Here is a 21,550-nt window from a genome sequence, read left to right on the forward strand (position 1 = left end):
CCGTTGTTACAGAAAAGGCAGGTAGTGAAATGTGGCCCAGCCAAACTAAATGATCTCCTTTTACTCATTGGACTGAAGCTGGCAGCGAATACAAGAAAATTACCAGAATGTCACCCTCTTAAAATATTTTCACACTATTTTTCTTCATTATTGCCAAAAAGCCTGCCAGTATTCAGTTTAATGAATATTTTTTTAAACTTTACTCTTGCTTCTCATATCTTCCCAAGGTATCTTATCTGAATGTCAACAAAGGCTCCTCAGGCACCGTTAGTAGCGTGCACAGTGTCACAATAGAGCCACTGTCCGTCCGGACCCTTCTACAGATCTAGTGTCAGGTTCACAGGGTTCCTGTCTTATTTCATCTGTCATAAAGATAAAAGTGAAATGAGCTCACACAGCCTGGAGCTTCATCTGTAAACAGTGAGAGTTACGGCTGTAAAAGCAGAGGGAAAGACATTTGATGTTGGTGTTGAGTATTACAAAAGGAACTGATATCTGGTTTACTACTGCCAGAAAGTAAACTTGTGAAAGGATCGAGCATCATGCAGTCAATGTGAAATGTGCTCTTGGGGTTCTCAGGGGCTGATGTCATATTTCACCTTCTTGTGGCACTTCAGCTTTTAGAATTAACCCAAAAGTATTGACATTCACTATTTAGAACTAATGTTGTGATCTAGTGCTAAAATAGGGCTGTGCATGACTCATATTTTCAATGAAGGCTTCCACGTCTTCTTTATTTTTTTGTGCAATGATTCTCTCATTTTGCCACCTCTTTCCATTATGGCGACACACCTCCATCCTTCCCTCAAAGCCCAAAGTCACTTCCCGCCAGGCTGTGAATGGTCTATTTCAAGCCAAGACAGGAGAGTAAAACTAAATGAGCTTCTTGGAAACACTTTGACTTCAAGGAGTTTGCTGAGGGACAACAAAGCCGTGATGTTTTAAAAGTGAAATATAGTCATTATGAGTTTTACTGTAAACATGTCTACTCAGGAACTTGATTTTGTTGACAGTGTCTGAAACAAAATAAAGGTAGTTGTAAAATATATAATTATCATTTGGTTTGGAGTTGAGTAATATTCCTAGAACAGTTTTTTTTCCCCTTTTTGTCTTGCTCAGTTAAAACCTGTGGGATGTTTGTACTCTCCATTAAGGCCTGAGCAAATACTACATCATATCCTGAGATTTCTGAACTTCCCAGCATGATGCCTTGCTTCCCCACCTTCCTCCATGTCTTCCCCACCTTCCTCCATGTCTTCCCGTCTATTTCTTCTCTTTTTTTGACTAGCTAGATTAGCTTAAGTGCAGGCAGCCTTTTCAGCAATGCATTGTAAACATAAAGTACTAGGTCACATTGGTCACATTGGAAGCTTATTCTAAGATGGAGCAATCACTGTGACTTGTGATATTACCAAACAAATTCTAACTCCTACTATTACAGCACAACTGTAGAGGTACAGTTCTAGACTGGCTACCACAAAGGAAATTTGTAACAGCCTTATTATAGTTCAGCAGTGAAAATAAGTTAAAGCTCGTTAATTGCAATACAGTCAATAAACAATGCAGTTAATGAACAATTGATTATCCTGGAAGCAGTTAAACTCTTCGGCCTACGTGTTGTTCTGTGTCAGACCCAAGGCCCACTTGGCACCAAATTATTAGAGGCTCTGTGACCCATGAAATGTTATTTGTTGTGGCTCTAGACCAAGTTACAAACTGATAAGCAGAGCTTTCAGTGTAGAGCATGAACAAAAGCTCTGGAGACCTAGGAGTTAGTTCAGTTTACATGAGCAGCAGAGCTGAATTTTTAACAACTGATTTTTTTTTTTCTGATCAAAACGTAACACTTTGTAATAATTGGACTGTGTGATAGCAGTGTTTTCATATCTTGTGATGTGCCAAACTTGTTTAGTTAGGTGTGCAGAGGTACTTTTTCATTCTGTTGGAAACAAATAGCTGTGAAAATTTAGGTGTTAAATAAGTCGAGTTGACATCATTAAATCTGGTTTAGTGGGTGTTATTAACATCAAGTTTCTCAAAATCTTAAGATGCATAGTGAATTCAGAACAATTATTTGAAGAAAGAATAAATACGTTCATATATCAGCAAAACGAACACCTTCATAAATCTATGTAACAATCACATTGGTTCAAAATTAATGCTTTTTTCTGCAGTGTTTTTTTTTTTCCAGCTCACGTTACACAATCTTTATGTGTAATGTGATAAGACAACACCTGATAAAGTCAGCCCTTTAGGCTGTCTTTAGTTTGTACATTCATCTATTATGCATTCTCTGTGTCTATGCTATGCAAGTGTGCTTGTCTGTGTTTGTTTTGTGCCAATCTGCACTGTATCTTAAAGAAAAAAAACAAACAGATGATGCTTATAAATGTTAGAAATGGCATACTGGTTCGAGTGGTGTTGTTTTCTGATCCTCACCAATCGTCTATGTAAGACTTTCCGTCCTCATCAAACAGGAATTCCTTGCCCTTCCCTCCCTAATGCTGTTTCTTTTAACACACGAGGAGGCTGGAATGAAAGTATTGCTTACTCTGTCTGTACACAAATGGACAAAATGCTGCCTCATAGAAAACTGGATCATACAACTGTCATTCCCTCATAACTGTCCATCTGGTTCAGCAGCTTTCTCTCTGGCAGGCTCAATCCTTTGTCATCAGGGTGTCAGTTTAGAATGGCTTCACTGGTTGTTGTTGTTGTTGTTTTGTTTTTTTTCTGGTGTCATACTGAAAAGATCAAGAGAAGGGCTGCTGTTGATGGGCATGTATTGCTAAAGGCATGGAATCTGCATGTAGTGAAAGGTCAAAAATGAATTGCAAATTTTTTTGACTAGTATTTATTAAAAGAAGATAACAAACATAAAATGATCATTGTGCTGCATTCTAATCCCTTTGTTTTGCCTTTCAGCACATGCTACTCTCTCCCAAAAAAAGTCTGGCAGATTTAGTTAAATTTAGGATTTATTTATTTTTTTCCATTTGGAACTCAGTGTTGAGCAATATAATTCTATAAGATTTTTTATATTCTGCTATATTCTAGCAGCAGTTGCAGAGTTTGTTCAAGTAATCCTAAAACACTCAAGGTCTTTGTAGTGCAGTGATGTGAAATGTGAGCACAGGTATTGTGTGGGTTCTTTGTGTGTTTTTTTTTTTTTTTTTTCCTGTTTTTTTTTGTTGTTGTTGTTTTTGTTTTAAGGAATCCATTGCAGGTTTTCCACAGAAAAGTTTTTGCCCCCGGAAGTTACAACCTGGGACAGAGCAGAACTCTAAGTGACAACGTCACATAGAGAGCTGGTAAAGAAACGGTTATATAATGTGATAATTTCCAGAATACGTGAACATGTATATCAGGCCTCTAGAGATTCAAGTATGTGGTGCAATCAAAAAGTAAGAACACGTACTTACTTAAAAAAACAGTGCACAACACTCCTGCAGTTTTTAGGTCACTCCCTAAAGTGCCTGTTCTGACCACACCTGCTGATGCACATTTGCAATGCATGGTGAGTCTCCTTGACTATGTCAAATCAGCAGCTTATGAAATAAACATTTTTTTGGGCAAGAAGAAGACGTTGTAGTGTATCCGATTGTGATGATTATGACTAACAGCAGAGTATTTTTCTTTAGTACAACAGTTGGGCAGTGTTCTTGGTGTTTGGGTTTTCTTCTGTAATGCTTCCATGTTGCAGGCTGGACAGGGCAGAGTCACGTTAAACACTTACTGTTTTTTTTTTTTTTTTAAATGGGCATAGTACATGAACACAGACTAATGGAAGTATTAACAGAAAAGCAAACCAACAACAACAACAAAGGAATAATAATAATAAGGATAATCGACACAGACAGGATTACACAGATTAGAGCTTCTGATTGGTTTTGGTTAGTCTTAGATTACTTCCTCAGGCCTTGTTGCAGTGGCCACTTTCAAATATGTCCACTTTCATTGCACCTTATGAGTATGATGGCACATCACTTGTGGGTTAAGACGATGAATGCTTGTATTGCATACTTATCTCGGTTTCACAGTGAGTACACCAGAGATTATAACTCACTCACTTTTTCTATCTGATCTTGTACTGGACCTTTAGGTTGTCTAAAAAGGGGTTGGGTGGCATTTTAAACCTTTGGGCTTGTCTGTTTTTTAAATGTAAGACGCCGGCTCAGGTGTGAGCGTCAGACTTATATCTCTTTTGCGCATGCATAATCACCCTCTCGTCATGCAGACTTGTGCAAGCAAACTGGAGGAGTGCCTCAGGCTGTGCCTTTTTGCCACACCTCTGACGTACCAGGCAGCCAGTTGTCATGTGTGAATGACGCTACTGCCACTGTCTACAACACAGCACTGTGAAATTGTAACGAATGGACCTGGAGAATAGGGGAGCAGGAGGGTGGGGGGTGCTATTTTGAACACTGGCACTTGGATGTTAAGTAGGAACTGGCAGTACTTCTGTGTTCCATCTCTTAACATTTGCACCTATCCATTTTTATGTGGTGCAGAAATATGCAAACAGCAACATAACTGACTAACTATAAAGAACTCTCAGGCTTCAGTTGATTTGGTCAATCAGAAAACAAATCATCCAAAGACTAGTGAAGGTGTTGGGCTTACACCTGAAATAATATGGATTCAATTCTCTTCACCGCTTGTTGGACATCTGGCTTCCATGTGTTCCACTCTCTGTATCCAATCTTCTTTACTGGCACAGCTTTATTTTTAGCTGCTAGCTGGGAATAATTTCCTCTAAAGCATGTAACCTGTCAACACTGGTTTCCTGGTTTTTACCTTTCGCATTTAGCTTAATAAATACTGGCTAATTGATCAACTCTAGATCTTTTCCAAAGATTTTTTTATTTAGCCTTCCCCCAAGAGAGCTAGTTCTAGGTTGTTGTAGGGTAGCAATGTCCACAATATAACAACAAGTCAGCTAAAAGGCAGGATAACTTTTTTCTTTTCTTTTTTTGATTAGTCTTGTCTTATTTTATTTGTTACAGCGTTCTCTGCAGAACCTGGATATGCATACAGGTGGTAGGTTTATCTTCAGTAGCTTGTCTTATACAGTTTTTGCCTTTTTCCATGTCAAATCTGAAGCCTTTGTTTATGCTGCTGTTATGCTGAAGTTGCTGTGTCAGTCTTTGCAAGCAAAGCCAGTATGTGTAAACAAGTTAGTGTGTTGAATTTCACCTGTCTATGTGGGTCAAAGGAGTTTCAGTGGAATCCTCTCTGTGTGCCAAATCTGCTGTGTCTCTGTCTCTGCAAACAGTGTCGTTTCTTCTTCTGCACACAAGCAAACACTTGTCTTTTCCTGTTTCCTCTTTGCTGCTGGAGTTAGGAGAGAAAGCACAGTGTCTGTAGCCAATTTGCTTGTTCTTTGTCTTACATCTGATTGATGGGAATGCTGAGAATTAATGGACTTTGATGTGTATGATATTGGGTTGGACATAAATATCTTCTAAAAAATTTGCAGGCCTACTCAACAGTTATAGATTATGTACAGGCTGCATTGGCTCTAAACGAACATTTTGTTAAAGAATGTGCAGTAAAGTCAATAATTGGATTACTTTGTATGATTGTTGCATTATGTTAGTCAGGACTTTCATACGACAGCTGCTTCTAACTAGGTGAGAAAGCCTTTTAATCGCATTAAAAGATGATAATTACATGTGTGTGTGTAGGCCCTTGAGGCCTGGCTTCAACATCAAGTGATTTTACACAGCTTCACGTGAAATTAGTAAGGTCTGTCCAAAAGCTTGAACAATGGGACGGTCATTAATTACCCAGCTCGTTTTACAACACTAAATGTACTGTCTGTAGGGCTTGTACAGTGGTTGTCCAGGTGTGAATACATGGGAAAGAAATTATCAGAGCACAGTGGCTGAGTCCCCTATAAATTCTTAACTTCACACTCATCACAGTCGTGTGCAGCAGACGAGATGCATACAGATGTAAGAGTGAAACAGACTTTCTTGTAATTGCAAGATGGGCAGTAAGAAACATGAGCAATTTATCCGAGATTTTTTGATCAGACAGAAAATAAACTGCAAAAAAAATGAGAGCTCTTAAACTTGGCTGATTTCTCCCTCGATCTGGGTAGCTGTAATTGATAATAACTCTTATTGTATTGGATGTTTCTTATATAAGTGAACTATTCCTTTATCTGGTGTAACAAATAGCTTCTTACCTTGCCTTAGAAACACAGTTGCTCTGTGTGGAAACAAATTAAAAATTCTTTAACAAATTAAAAATGCTTTACATCTTATATAATAGCATGCCATGTTCATGATCGTTATTCAGGTTGTTCATTTGTCCCAGTAAGAGTAGCTCAAACTAAGTCTGATACTAAAGCCCACGCTCACATTGTGGGCTCTCTGTGGGTCGATCCGTTCTGACCTTTTGTGGGTGGTGGTAGAGGCTTTGACTGCAGCAATGTTATGTTGTGCAGCTACAAATGAGAATAGATCTCCTGTATTTTTAGATGCTGCATTTATTAATAATGATGTAATTTCTGTTAAGTTTTCATACTTAAATTGCAGGAGGCTGACAAGTAACAGAAACTGGATGTGCACTAGATGTGACTTGGTGAAGAAAAATGTGTCTGATTTGAGTTATACAAGTTGAGGAGACTGGCGGAAAACAGTTAGAAGCAGCAGGATACCTTTATTTTTTGTTTCACATGTTGCACAGTGTGGTCGGTAACAAACCACCAAACTGCGCTTGTGCAAACAGCTCTTTTGGGGTCATGCTCTTTTATACAGAGTCTGTTATGTGTAACTGTTCTCCAGGCCCTCATTTCAGTTTAAATATAGTAAAACCATTCATATGTAGGCCTGCCTAAAGATTAACCTGGGTTGTCTTTGATTCCTGAGTTTTAAGTTTCCAGAAGAAGGGAGGTCATTTTCCTGTAGGCCTACATACAACTGGACTTCCTTTTGCAACCAGTTCAGTCATGCCTTGCTGGCCATTAGACAAAAATTCAAGCTTAAGGCACTGTTGCATTGGCTTAACTTTTCAGACACTGAAGGTATGTCCATCTTGTACACAGATGTCTCAAAAACAGTAGTCAGTAGGTTCTTTGTTTTTCAGAAAAAAGTTGCTTAAGGGACACACAAATGCACTAAGTTAGCAACAATAACATGAGCTGAAATGACATGATTAGTATAGTGAGTGATATTAACAGTTATTACACATTTCCACATTAAAAATAAAGAAGAAAAGCAGACATAGTGGAAACCTAAAATTAAAAGCTGAATACCTACCCACACAATGGCAAAGTAGTTTAATGCTTTGCTACTTTGAAACTTGGGTAAATATACAAAAGAATAATTTATAGTTTAGATTGAAGGCCAGCAGAGTAAAAGGAAGATTATGTAAACATTTTGTCAAGACATTCATATTTTTCCACTTCATAACTCTCATGGATATCAGTTAAAGTAAGTTTTTTATAAGTTTTGCAAGTTTTGGAGTTGTGCAAATCTAGATTGTAAAGAAATGTTTTCAGACTTAGAAATTAGAAAATGTTTGTCTTCATGCTAAAAACCTTTATAAGCAATCACAAAAAGAGTACTAGTGGTGGTGGTATCAATAAAATTATCTTTATTTCTGGAAGACTTTCATGGTGTTGCATATGTAGTTTAAAAAAAATACAAAAGAAAAGATATTGTCAAGACTTGTGAAAATGGCTTGTGAGTCTCTCTCATCAGTAGAAAGGTGGCTAAACTTTGTGCGTAGAATGTACTAGCATCTTGACTGGTAACCTGTACCAAGGAAACCCTTCCTATCGCATGCTGGTTGAGGTTTCAGTTGCCTGAAGCTAGAATCGAAAGTTGCTAGATTTTTGTAATTGAGTTTAAAAATAATGGATGGTTTTATAGTTGCATTAAATTGCAGAATACTGTGGGCAAAATAATTCCTTGTGCCTCAAGTGTGTTATTTGAAGTACTGGCTCTGAAAATTGTCTGTCTGCTCTTCCTTTGTTCTTTGTAGCTCCAAGACAGTTGAGGTGTGGAAGTGAAGTAGCAGGTTTTTGTTATTGAATAGTCCTCAGATTCGGTGCCTGAGTGAAGAAGGCTTTGAATTAATCTAAGTGGTGAACTCTCCCTCTAGACAAATGTGCCTGTACTTGTTGCAATTCTTCCAGTTGTTCAGGTTAAGTAATTGATTTATAATTTCCTGCTGTTTTTTCTTGTTCCAAGACACCTTGCTGGCTGTGCACTGTAGCACAGAAGTAACAGAGCAGAACTTATTCTGGTTACTTTGTGCAAAAAAAAGGCAGTTGTTGTAATCAAGTGCAAATATTAACCTTACCTAAATACTGGGATATTTTCCTGTCAGTTTTTTTTTTTTTTTTTTTTTTTATTACTGACAAGCACAGTAGAACTGCTTGTCTGGATCACAGAAATCACTGTTTACTCAAACAAATGTGTTGAAAGTCTGAGACAGGGCAAGTCCAGCAGCAGAGGAAAGCAGGAGCAGACTAAACTGTCAACCTCAGCTGTCAATCAGCAGCTACACAATGGACCCAAAAAGCTTTTTTAAGCCTTCAGGTCTTATTGACAGTGTCCTAATCTCCAAAATCCCAACCAGGACACTTAACAGAGGGCCTGAATTTAGTGATTGAGACTATAATGACTTATTGGTTAGGGGGAGTGGGGGGATAGGGATGTTGTACCCTGCTCTTCCACACTAGCTTAAGCATTCATCTGTATTGCTTTGTCAAAACAGACACAGTTTATTGAAGAACTTGGTAAAGATAAAGCTGAATTCCCTGTATATTTTTTTTGGCATTCTGGTGTTGCACTTGGCTTTAACAGTGGCATGCCCTAAGGAACCACATTATCCTGAACTTATTTAACGAAAGAGTTCAATTGGTTTAGATTCATTTCCTGTTGACTACATCTGGTTCAGTTTAAATGATATCTTGGGATAAGCATCCGTGTGACGATTAGAAATAAAGAAAATAATTTGAGAGTTATTTGAGTGAAGGCTTACATGTCATCTTGTAAACATCAGTGTAAAATTCTATAGAGGATATATTTGGCTTTTCTTTACTCCCACTTGATGTTGATGATGGTGTTCACCATGTTTAATAAGGAGTAAATCTCTACCCGCAGCCTTGTCTTTTATAACACAACATTTTTCTTAATCATAAATCCTGCAGCATTTAATTCACCTCTGTTGATCTTAGTTAGTAAGCTGGGTGCTTTTTTTCCCTTTGATTTTGCTCACAACCTTATCTATGGCAGCAATCAGTGATTAAGTGTGTGACATTAACAGAGTAAAAGGGACGTGCTGCTTGATTGCTTGGTTGAGCAGACTTGCTAAGTCAGAGCAGAGATCATTTCTCTGTCCTGTCTTGACACCTGAAATATCAAGGTAGCTAAATGTCTTTGCCCCTCGTCTATCATCTTTGGAGCTGTTAGCTACTGAGATAACCACCGTTTCAGCAAGGGTTTAAACAGAATATTAGAATTCCCAGGATCTAGATAAATGCAGCAAAGTCATTTTTTTAATTTGTATTCAGAAGGTGGAAATGGATTGGAAATATTAGGAAACAGAGCAATGACATGCAGCAAAGGTCCAGCCAGTCGGGCGTTGAACTGGGAAATCAACACACGACTGTGCATACTTGATACAGTATGCACATTTAACAAAATGTTTTTTTTAAGGGTCACAACAACTTTGTGCTTGTCTATCTGTAATGTTCTTGCTTATCTAATGAAGTCCATTGCTCCCACACAGTATCCGAGAGCACTTGTTTTCACATGTTTTTCCTTATTTGTATGCATTTTTGTTTTTGCTGTGTTTCTAGACAGGGAGAGCATTTCTCTTACTGTTTGTGTGCTTTTCCTCTCGTGTGTGTGTTTTGTTCTTTGCCCACCATTAACTTCTGCATACCATTAACTGTTAATTTGGCTTACAAAGATGTTGTTTGGAGCAGTCCTTTCCCCTCCCTACTTCTTATTCCTGTGGACCTCCTCTTCACCACTCCCTCCATACATGTACCAGCAGCACTGGAGGGAGTGCTATAAAATGAAGACCAAGGCATGCAGAAACACAGGCAACAGCTGTAGCTCTGACACTCAAATGTCTCTTCTGCATTTGTCTCTTTGTGCTATTGCTTATGTATTTCCTTTTAAGTTTTTGTGTACTTTTCTTGTCTGTTTGCTTGTTTTTGAGGTGTTTGATGTAAATCTCCTTGCATAACCTTCTTTTTTATTTTGTAAACTAGTGGTAAATGATCTCAATCGCTCTCATCCCTTCTCTGTCTCTAATGAATGTGTGAAAATACTATGTAGTAAGCATGAGGCCTTCTCCACCCTCAGACCCCACCTTCCCTCAGGAAATGTTTACACACACTTGCTCCACTGCGACTCTGCACAATAACTCTTTTCCAAGGACACGGTGTTCATTGGAGCGCACATAATGTACTGTAGAAATTTACAAGACTGCTTTCTTACACAGTGGTGGAAGTGGCATCCAGGAGGAATTCACAAATTCAGATCCAGATACTTTCTGTAGGTGATGCACAAATGTAAATTAGTTTAACTGGGTCAAATTAAAGCACAACCTGTGAAAGTCTACTTAAAAGTGGTGCTTGATTACAGCTCATCTTCAGTATTTAATGATGGAATGCTTGACCTTGAAACCATTACACCAGCTTATTTACTTTTTTTTTCTTGTAGGCACACACTCACTGCACTAATGTCAGAGTAGTCGAATATCCAGATACAGCTTTACAGAAGTATCAAGGTTTGGATGGAGTACTATTCTGACTGAAGTGAAGACATGACTGTAATGAAAGGGCATCCTCATCCAGTCATGGGCTCTAGTCAGTTTTTAACAGCAGTCTAGTGGAGAGTGTGGTTGCCGGCTATATTTTACAGCAGTAATTAGAATTAATTTTTTAAGGGCACATGACTTAAGCAGGACTGAAGCTCCCATCCCCATCTTAAAGGCCGACATTTAAGACGGTCAACTTGTCAACAAACTTGCACTTCTGAAGCCAGATGAGGGCTCTTGTCCTTGCTGCTTCAGCAGTTCATATTTGTTGGACCCCTGAGAGCAGAAAAGGGGCTATTGTCTGTTGGGGCTGCAGTTCTTCATGAGCTGTCCAGGCTGGAACCAAAGCTAATGAAGGTTCCCACATAACTCCAGAGTTAACAGCTGTTGTAAATCAGAGTAAAATAATGCTTATTGTAACCAGATAGTGTTTTTGGTGCCAACCAGTGGGGATAACTTGATAAGCTTCAACTGTTTAGTCGGCAAATCATGTGCATCCATAGCTACATTGACTTGTGATAAGAAGTTCAGCTTTTCATTGTTTACTTCTTTTTTTTGTTTGTTTTCTTTTAACGTGACTAAAGAGACTACACAGTCTTTGACCTTTTATGGCTAACTGTTCAAGGCTGGTGCATGCAGTTTTCCAGTGACCGATGATTATAAAACAAAATAATGTTAACAAAATTGTGACGTGATTTATGTTATTATTTTTTTTGTCTAATGCAGAGTACTTGAGCAGCTTTGTGCTTTTGTGGACCAGTTTTTAATACATCTGTTTGTCCTCATCTAACACGTTTGTGTCTGTTTCTGCTGCACAACTGCTGTCAAACTGCTTTTTGGTCCTTTTTTCCTGTTGTGGTCAGTGTTCATATTGTACTCGTGATTTTAACTTTCCCTTTAATTTTCTCTCTCGCACACACAAATCATTTAACTACTTACATTGCTTTCTTTGCATCTTTGACACAGATTATTTACAATTACTCTATTTGATTTACTTAGGCATTACTAAAAATAATAACACACTGACAAATCAACTTCTGTCATTTGGATTGGATTGTATGCCTGCTTTTGCATTCATATTACAGGTGCTAAAAGTATTTAGAATGGATGCTGAAATACTGCTGAAAAGACAATTCATATACCCAGTGAAATATTATTATAATGAGATGTGTAAAATGATATTATCTAAAAACAAATTTTCAAAATACTAAGTAGTCTGACAATTATACTAGCTCTTGGATGACAAACCAACTGATTAATGTGTCCCGTGGGAAATGATCAATATTGCGATAACGATATGACTTGCGATAAAATAAATGGCAAAACAAAAAAAACCCGAATACATAATTTCTGTTTTACTGCAACAGTTTTATTTAAAGAAAGCTGCTGTATTAGCAGTGTAACAACAAAGTGCACTTTAACATTGAAACATTGCCCCCATAAAAATTTTTCTGAGGCTTGAATTCTGAAAGACATCCTTCCCGGTCTCTATAATTAGTTTTAAATAAAAATAACTTAAATTATACTGCAAATTATCTCAATGCAGTTGTTCATCATTTTACCACTCACCAAGTAGTTATGATGTAAGTCAACACTGGAGAGGAAACTTTACTGTAGTGCTTGCGTAGTTTTCAGCTTGGCTCAGTTCAAACATGACGATCTTGCGGCATGTTTCGTACATTTGTGGAATGGCGACATGGGAAAAGTAGTTTCGTGAGGGGATGCGGTATCTCCGGTCCACTTTATGTATCAGACTGGTGAAGCCCTCTCTGCTAACTGTATTTATAGGCATCATGTCTTTAGCCAAAAAAATGTGTAATGGCCTCTGTTATTTCTTTGTACCGCTTCGACGTTTTCTCATATGGAGTTCCACTTGAAAAACTCTGATACAGAGACGGCTGTTGGACTGCTGTGCTCTTTGTCTTAACATTAGCAACCTTTGTTTGGCTAGCCCTAACTTTCTGGAACTCTTCAAACAGTTCTCTGTTGTTGTATTGAAGATGATGGTGGAAATTAGTCGTGTTTCCTCTGGTGGTTGCCACGAGTGTTCGGCAAGTTTTGCAGAGTACCTGTGTTTGGAGAAGGTCGTCTTTATCAAATCCAAAGTACCTCCAAATAAGTGAGGTACTATTTTTTTTTTTTTTTTTTTTTTTTTTTTAACACCACGAGTTCATAGTAGCTCGTTGCTGCAGCGTTGTTCGCTCATCCCCCTACGTAGGAGGCGGGCCACAAATCCATTTGATTTGTTAATGCCATGAAGGGCTCTATTCGACTGGTCAAATGTGTCAAGGGGTTTCTTTGATTGGTAAAGTCTTTAAAGCACGTGTGTAAACATTTTAGGGTACCCAATTATCGCAGTTTACGCCGTGTTTTGCGATGGGCCCATCGCACAGGCTGATATCGCGATGACAATAAATTTTCGATTTATTGTGCAGGCCTAATAGACAGCACGTTAACAATAAGCTAGCCAAGAACCCAGAGTGATGTTAAAGCTGAATGAATGCCAACCCCAGCCCAGCACCCAGACTCTGATCTTTAACAGGTAACAAAGACAGTGATGAGCAGTTCATTTCTACCTCTTCATGTTTCTAAAGTCAAATCACTGTGGCGATGACTGAAGTCTCTTTGTGCTGGATTTCCTCTTTGCTTTGTGTTTTTGGCTTTGTGTTTTAGCTAAATATGGAGAGAAAGATCATATGTGTGTTCTCATTAGGCTAGGGATTTGTGTTGGTGTGTGGGACTGTAGCCAATAGGTTTCTATTGTTAAATACTCCTGGTGCTTGAAGCCTTTCTGTCAGGTGTGATTAATGAATGTGAGAGGGTGTAAGTTAAAGTGATGGGGGACATTGTGTGAGATGAAGGAGATTAGAGATGGAGCCAACAGTGAAGTGGGCAAGTTCTCACCTTGGCAAGACAAATCAAAATGCTGACGGCAGCAAAAGTCAATAACACACACACACACACGGATAGAACAGCCAGTGTGTTACAGCATTGCTTTCTGCAGGGTAGATACACTGGTTGGAAATAGAATGGATGTCATTGTTTTTCTGTTAATGTAATTTACTGTTCTGATCTTTCAAACCTCCTTCTATATACTCTGTTTTTCATCTCACGTTCTATTAGTACTTTTCTGTCTTCTTCTGTCTTTTTTTTTTTTTTTTTTTTTTTTTTTTTGCCATAAGTGCTTCACTTCATTTCTCTGCTGAGTCTCTCAGGCAGAACAGCGGGTTTGAATGCTGCCCAGTCATCTGACTGGAGTTAGCCCCCACAACCGTCTGGGATGGCAACAGCGGCTGACCCACACGCAGACAAAGAACAATACCTCCTTTTTGCTGACTTAAGTAGGGGAGTACTTAAAGGGGTTGCAATCTCTGATTCTCTCTGTCAAGAGAGTGCTCCCTAAGGCAGAAACACAAACAGCTCACATGAAAAAAGAATATTTTCTAAGTCGCCGTGTCTTAGACTTTATTATGTTCATTTTTTTTGAGTCATGGAGAGTCCTGAGTTGTTCTGATGGATCAAAGCAGATTTGGTCATTTGTTAGTGCTTTGCACTTACTGACCAGTAGTTACAGCTTGCTAGTACTGAGTTAATTCTTGTGGCATAGATCAAAAGGAGGCTAAAAACATTCCACAGAGATTTTGTTCCAGATAGACATGAAAGCATTTTACTTGTTGCAAATTTGTCATCTGCACATCCATGATGTGAATCTCCCATTCAACCACATTTCAAAGGTGCTCTATTGGACTGAGCTATGGGGTCTGCAGAGGCCATTTGAGTACAACATTGCCATGTTCAAGACACCAGTTTGAGATGGTTTGAACTTTGTAACATGGTGCGTTATCCTGGTGAAAGCAAATATTAGAAGATGGGTACACTGTGATTAGAAATGAATGACATGGTCAGCAACAATACTCTGACTGTAGCATTTAAACAATGTTCCTTTGCTGCTGCCACCAGCAGCAGCCTGAATTGTTAATTAATACAAAGCAGAATCTTAACTAGGTCAAAATTTCTCATAAATCTGAAAGTGGTAGCAAAGGTCAAAGCTTCTCACACTAGACAACATTTTACTGATCTTCTGTTGATCAGTTTTGATGAGCTTGTGCGAATTGTACACTGAGTTTCCTCATCCTGGCTGACAGCAAGATGCCAGTGAGGTCTTCTGCAGCTGTAGCGCATTTTGCTTCAGTGGTTGATATGTTGCGCATTCAGAGATACTCTTCTGCATACCCTGCTTGTAACAAGTGGTTATTTGAGTCACTGTGACATTCCCCTCAACTCAACAAAGCAGTCTGGCCATTCTCCTATGACATCAAAATGGCAGAAAGCTGTGTGCATGAAATTCAATGTTGGACTTCTAATAGCCTTCTAATATAAATGCTGACACTATGTCTGGAGAATCCCCCCGCCTCCCCACAATAAACATGAGCCACATTCAGTGCAGTGAGTTTTTGATTCATTTCATTTTCAAGAACTATGTATGAAGAAACATACCAATAAAAGCAACCCTAACCTTTTTGACTGTATTCTGTTTTGCAGCTCAGAATGTGACCGTGGAGGAGATCCTCTCATCCTATAAACAAGCCTGTCAAAAACTCAACTGTAAACCTATACCCAAAGTGCTCAAACAGATACAGGTAAGGCTCAACATAATACAAACACACAGTTGACACACAACTGACAGATTGAGTCTGGGCTCCACTCAACAACCAAGAGGTGGACAACCATCCAACAGTAAAACATTTGGACGGCACCCAAAAATCCTTTTGTGAGGTCAAACAAAATTTTTTTCCAAAAATTACATCCTGAAGGTTTTTGTTTTTGTTAGGAAAACACTTCAAAGGCCTGTTAATGTGGTTTTAGGGCATGGTGTGATCCTCCATTGCATGACTTTGGACAAGCGCTGTGATGGTATCCTGTAGATACAGGGCTTTTTTCCGTAAGAGTGGTTGTTACTCCCGTCAGGCACGCGGGTGTTTTTTGGCCTCTCCTGTGGGTTAGCCTGCTCAGTCATGTGTCTCATAATCCCTCTAATATAAGCAGTTCTTCAGATCCAGTGGGGAAGCCTCGAGGCTGTTAGTTTTTATAGTTTGCCAACCTTGTGCCTTTGAATGTGAGTTAGTACAAACGCATGCAGAGAAAATCAAAAACAAAATAAATTTTTTACAAACCTCTTTGTTAAGAAGACGCGCATAACTTTACATTGGTAAATCAGTCTTAATGATGATTATGCTGGAAAGCTGATATTGAAAAATGGACACATATTTGTTATACTTAATACAAACTTAAAATGTACAGATCCTTCTTTTGGTGTGATTTAATGACAGATGAGGTGAAGTTGAATTGTTGTGCATCAAGAGAGAAAGCTGTGCATTTAATTGTTTCTATTGTATTACAGGAGGAAAACTTTTACTACTGTTCTAAAATGTTTTCTACCAATAAGTGAGATTTCAGTATGCCTCATGCAAATGCGTCAGAAGGAATAATTGTTTGTACAAGTAATGGCTTGTCTCTTATATTGACTTTCTTCTGTTTAGATAAAGGCCCCAGTCATCAGTAGAAATGTAATAGTGGGTCTGATAATTGTAATACTTTAGAACTGTGTTTATATTATTAACATGTGAATACCTGTCTCCTGCTTTTTATTTCTGTAGGAGCATCTCATCACCAAGCCAACTCCCTTATTATCAGACTAACAGGAGTTGGGAGTTGGCAGCAGCAGTGAATTAGCACTTCTGTTTGTTCAGTTACTGTAGAACATAAACTGTAAACCCTTTAGTGGGCCTCTCAACTATTTGCACATTTGTACCTGCTGGTTTGTGAGAGTGATGAAGTTGAAGGAAAGTTAGTCTCAAGATGGAAACACATTTGTGATTCAAGGGGCTCATCACATGTCTGGTCAGCTGAAAGAGGCCGGGCTAACATCTCAGTTACTTGTGGAAATGCACGTCAATGTGCTAAGCTGCCTCTGTGAGCTCCACTTAGTCTTTTAGTCTGGGTACATTTCCACTGGCTGACTGGTTGACAGTACAGGGACGTCTCGTCACATCACAGAAGTGCCTCATCTCCCTCCTTCCCTCACTCATATTTTGATTGCTCATGTATGCCCTCCCTCTGTACCTCTCCACCGCTGTTAGTCCAATCCTGCCCTTCTCATTTCTGCTTAGTCACTCATAGTCACCCATAAACATACCAAATGTTTGGCCAGTAAGAGGAGGGGGGTTAGCAAGAGATGATTAGCCGTTTACTGTTTTTCCTCATTCACTCTAAGGCTTTCTTTATTAAGTTTAAGTACACGTGGCACTTTTCCATTGGCCCTACTTCATGCATTTTTGTGTGAATTTCTGGCTAGTTGTTTGTGTAGTTTTAAGGGGGGGGGGGGTGTCACCATTAAGCAGCTATATGCTGAATGCCTGTTACTGCATTAACTCTGACCACAATGTTAAAACCTGGATACTTGGTACCCTTGTGCCACATTTCTACTGCTGCAGTTCCTTGAAGAGCACAGTGTCTCACATGTAGCCAACATGCACGCTTGCTTCTTATGTATGCATAGATGTCTGTTGCCATGGGTCTGAAATGAGGATCACAATCCACAAGAAATCCAGGAAATTCTCTGCAAAATGTTCTGCACCGCTTGTACATCTGCATGTGCTGTGGAAGCAGCTTTATCCCAAATCAGGGAATAGACCCGACCACTTTGGTATCATGTCATCATTCTGACCATATAACTGTAAACTGGAGTGATATAAACTCTGAAAATATCACATGATGGGCCATATATGGGTAATTTCTTTTATAATTTGATAAGTTTATAGGCTACTCTCTGTGGATAATTACTTTACTTTAAATGGCAAAACTTGATTGACACGTATTACTGTGTATTTGATTGTTTTTGTGGAATGATGTTGCCAGTGTGTACTACACAACAAGGACCATCTAACAGTCATATTTAATAGAGAAAATAGAGGATTTTGTCATACATCACCTCGGTCTTTTGGCTATGAGAACTTGGATGCTATATATCTGTCTTGATATTGGGCAGAAAATCCTTTTACTAGGTGACTGTGTGATCTATGGAATAGATAACTTGGGGGGACTGTAAAGCAAGAGTAAAAGCATTTTATGAACAAGATGTTAAACTGAAACATGGCATTATATAGTCTTCCCATGACACAAAGATGCACACCCATGCAACCACTCGTGCAGAGGCGCACTCTGCGTCATGCACTATTTTTGGTTCTGGCAGTTCTGCCTGAAAAGAATTTGCACTGCTGAAATCATTCTCACTGACAGGTGCTCATGTTAATTGTTAGTGAAAATGTGCTTGCTGTTAAACTGCCAGAAATGTTTGCCTGCCTGTGTTTATATAGTCAACATCTTATGGGTGCTAAAAGATATTAAAACTAATGATAATGTGACATTTATCAATACATTTACTTTTATTTCACAGCTCAGGGACTCTCAGCTCTCCAGCATTATTTAATTTCATTGCATTTCCTGCTGCTTGTATTAATACTGCAATGTTTTGAGCAATTTGTCATGTGATATTTGTGTGTGTTAGGGAACTCATAAGTTATATGTTAGGCAATGAATTCCCAGTACAAACAAACCAGTGTGATCACCTTCAGCAATACACATTAGTAATAACAGTAAGACAGGAAGGCCGGGGTTATGAAGTTCATGCTGAATTGGTTGGGCAGTCAACTGGAGAGAGGGGATTTGCCTGTACATAGTGTTGAGGGCAGCACCCTGTATGTTTTTAATGTTTCTGTGAGTGGTTAGGTCTTCTACTGGCGCAAGAGGTAAAAGTTTTCACCTTTAAGTCACTAGCATGTTGGGTTTTAAAAGATCATTTGATGCTGTGGCCCGTTTAACTGTGAATAAAAATGTTTCTACCAACTCACACAGACAAACTCATGATCGTCTCATGCCCTCAAACAGGCCGTTACTGGCACTGATACAGGAAATATTGCTTGTTTCTACATTTTGTGGGTGTATGTGTCAGTTTTTCAGTGATTTGTAGTTTCCAAATGAATCATTTGGGTTTAGAGTTTAGTTTCACTTTTACATGCCTTTAGGTTTTTACTTTGAGACTCAGTTCCCATCCATGTTGCAAAACTTTGTATTAACTGTAACACTTTCTGTAACACACTATCCCATACAGCTGAAGTTGTCATCATTGGGGGTGACTCAACATTCCCTTTCAGTGCATCCTAAAACAAAACCAGAAGTTAAATACTCTAACGCAGCCTGGAGCTAATGTATGCTGCAGATGCTTTTTTAGCAGCAATTGTTTATCTTGATTTATGTGTGGTCTACCGTTTCGTGAACTGCCTGCTGAATCACGTGAAGACTTGAACATGTGAAAAGAAAAGATTGCTTCAATGGGGAAACCCTTCCTGACACTACTTGTTTTTGTTTCTGTAGGAACTGAAAGACCTGACACAGCGAAATGAATGCTTAGATTTAAAAGGTAAGTACCAGACCAAAAAAAAAAAACACCCCACTACAACAGTCACAAACGATACAGTACAATTAACAGTGTAACGTGTGGAAAACAGTAATTGCAATTTTTCTAACTTTAATTTATAAAAGGCATCTAATACTGCATGGCTGAATGGTTAATTGACCAAGTGTATGTGGATTTATTTTAGGTGAAAAGCTGGACTACAAAGCATGCGAGTCTCTGGAAGAGATTTTGAAGAGGGTCCAGTTTAAATTGGTGGACCTGGAGCAAACCAACCTGGATGAAGATGTAAGATGCTTTAAATATCTGCTTCTCCCCCTTTTCTCATCTTCTTTCATGTTTGATTCATGCTTTCAGTTACACTCTCATTAACTTTTCCACGATTACAGGACTAGCAGGATATGAAGTATGTGGTCACGAGTTTTCTGATTACCCCAGATGTCCACTTATGTAAACACCATTAAAATGTTTGGGCTGCAGACATGCACAGATAGACAGTGTTGTAGTGTGGAACACATGGACACTGACCACTTCCTGTCATACACGCTCCAAACACACATACTCTGTTGCCAGAGTCATACAGGAAGAAGTTTGCTTTGGAGCATAAGGTTTAATTACTGCTCATTACTTAATCCCTGTCTGTCAAAACTGTGTCAGTACTTTCACTCTTTAACTGCAGAATTAATTTAGCTCCCTGTCACCTGCTGTTTTTCAGCATGCTGCAGAGTCTGTTAGTTAACTTGGTGTCCTTGAGGTCTTGGAAACCTGATGGTTCTGGGCAGCTTTCACTTTATTTAATCATGGGTAGTTAAAAATGCAGAAAGGTTTTCTTTCAGTGACCTTAAAGAAAACCTAACTCGATGTCTTTAAATATTAAAATATGCATCAGTGTTTTATGCTATTATTTAGAGCAGGGTCTCAAACTTAAATGAGCTGTGGGCCACTGCGGGCACTGTTATCTCATTGGAGGGCAACTTTAGTGTTCAAGTAGTAACGGAAACAAACAAACAAGAAAACACCAACCAATATTTCCTAAAATGTAGTCTTTTGTTTGTTTGTTTGTTTTTTAAATTTCAGATATTGTATATGAAAACCAAACTGCAAATGTGAATGCAATTTTTTTTTTTTTCTCACTCTTAATGAACTGAAGCCTTTCATTGAACTACCAAATAAACAAGTTGGTACTCTCGCCAGACATGTGGCAGGACTTCTGCTATAATTCTGTGCACAAAATAAAAATGCAAACATAAGTGTAGACATTAGTTTTTGACTTCTAGTGAAAAATGTTTTCTTTATAAATAACTCTCTCACTGAACTAACACAGCCAATAGCTCAACATATTTGTGCTCTCTGCTCATATTACCTTCATATTAAATAATTTTTTGGTTTTAAAGAACTTATTTTAACATTGCACTCAACAGCAAACAAATCCTCCCTAACAAAAAAGTAACTTCGAGGACCAAATTGCATTATATTTCTTCACGTCACTATACAATTAATATAATAATATTAATATTATTGCTAAAGCACTTCTGGATGGATGCAAACTGCATTTTGTTGCCTTGTACTTGTAACATGTGCAATGACATTAAAGTTGAATTCTAATTCTAATTCTATACAGGCCGCAAGTAGGGGTTATGTGGACTGCAAGTGGCCCCCGGGTTGCGCGTTTGAGACCCCTGACTTGGAGACTATGCATGTGATTTAATGAGCAAGGACAGATGAGTTGTGATCTCAGCAGATGTAAACACAATCGATACTTAAGGGAAAAAGAAAAATTTTGCAGAACTAGTTTAAACAGTGGTTCTTTCTTGGTGTGTGTAAAAGAATCTCTTCAGAGTAAAAGACCATACATGCCAGAATATTTATAGACCACAGACAACAAAAAAGTTAATTTTAGATAAATAGAGGTCACCATAATGACACCAGCAAATTCTTGTTTACTTCCCCAACAAAAATCCCATTCATTCAAATTAGTTTCACTTCATAGACGCCCTACCTGTAGTTGGTAGGTATTATTTACCCCACAAGTGGGTCTTGCGTCACAGTTTCAAACCTTACAAAAGTTTATACATCCATTCACGGACCTGCTTTACTTAACCAGTAACAAGTCTGCCAGCTCTAACTAATTTGCCTATTGTGATCCAGTCACAATGTTCGCACAGTCCAGATGGAAAAAACACATTTTAATACCAGGTGTAAATGCAGTGAGTCATGGATCAGTTTTCATGCACTAGATAAACATATACAGACAACCAAATGGATAACATTTTTATACCAGTGCTG

At 38.6% G+C, this 21,550-nt stretch overlaps 2 protein-coding genes across 3 annotated transcripts in view; both read left to right on the forward strand.

Moving 5' to 3' along the window:
* LOC120432856 overlaps positions 1-21,550 on the forward strand; it is a 520,225-nt gene that overhangs the window by 438,746 nt on the left and 59,929 nt on the right. The gene's annotated exons all lie outside the window — the stretch shown is intronic.
* ppp1r37 (protein phosphatase 1, regulatory subunit 37) overlaps positions 1-21,550 on the forward strand; it is a 43,337-nt gene that overhangs the window by 4,745 nt on the left and 17,042 nt on the right. For both annotated transcript variants that reach the window (XM_031727123.2, XM_031727124.2), the window contains exons 2-4: positions 15,334-15,431; positions 19,225-19,270; positions 19,452-19,552. In XM_031727123.2, the coding sequence (XP_031582983.1) occupies positions 15,334-15,431; positions 19,225-19,270; positions 19,452-19,552 (245 nt within the window). The remainder of the gene's footprint in view (positions 1-15,333; positions 15,432-19,224; positions 19,271-19,451; positions 19,553-21,550) is intronic.

This window comes from Oreochromis aureus, linkage group 14 (genome assembly GCF_013358895.1).
Source record: "Oreochromis aureus strain Israel breed Guangdong linkage group 14, ZZ_aureus, whole genome shotgun sequence".
NCBI lineage: Eukaryota > Metazoa > Chordata > Actinopteri > Cichliformes > Cichlidae > Oreochromis > Oreochromis aureus.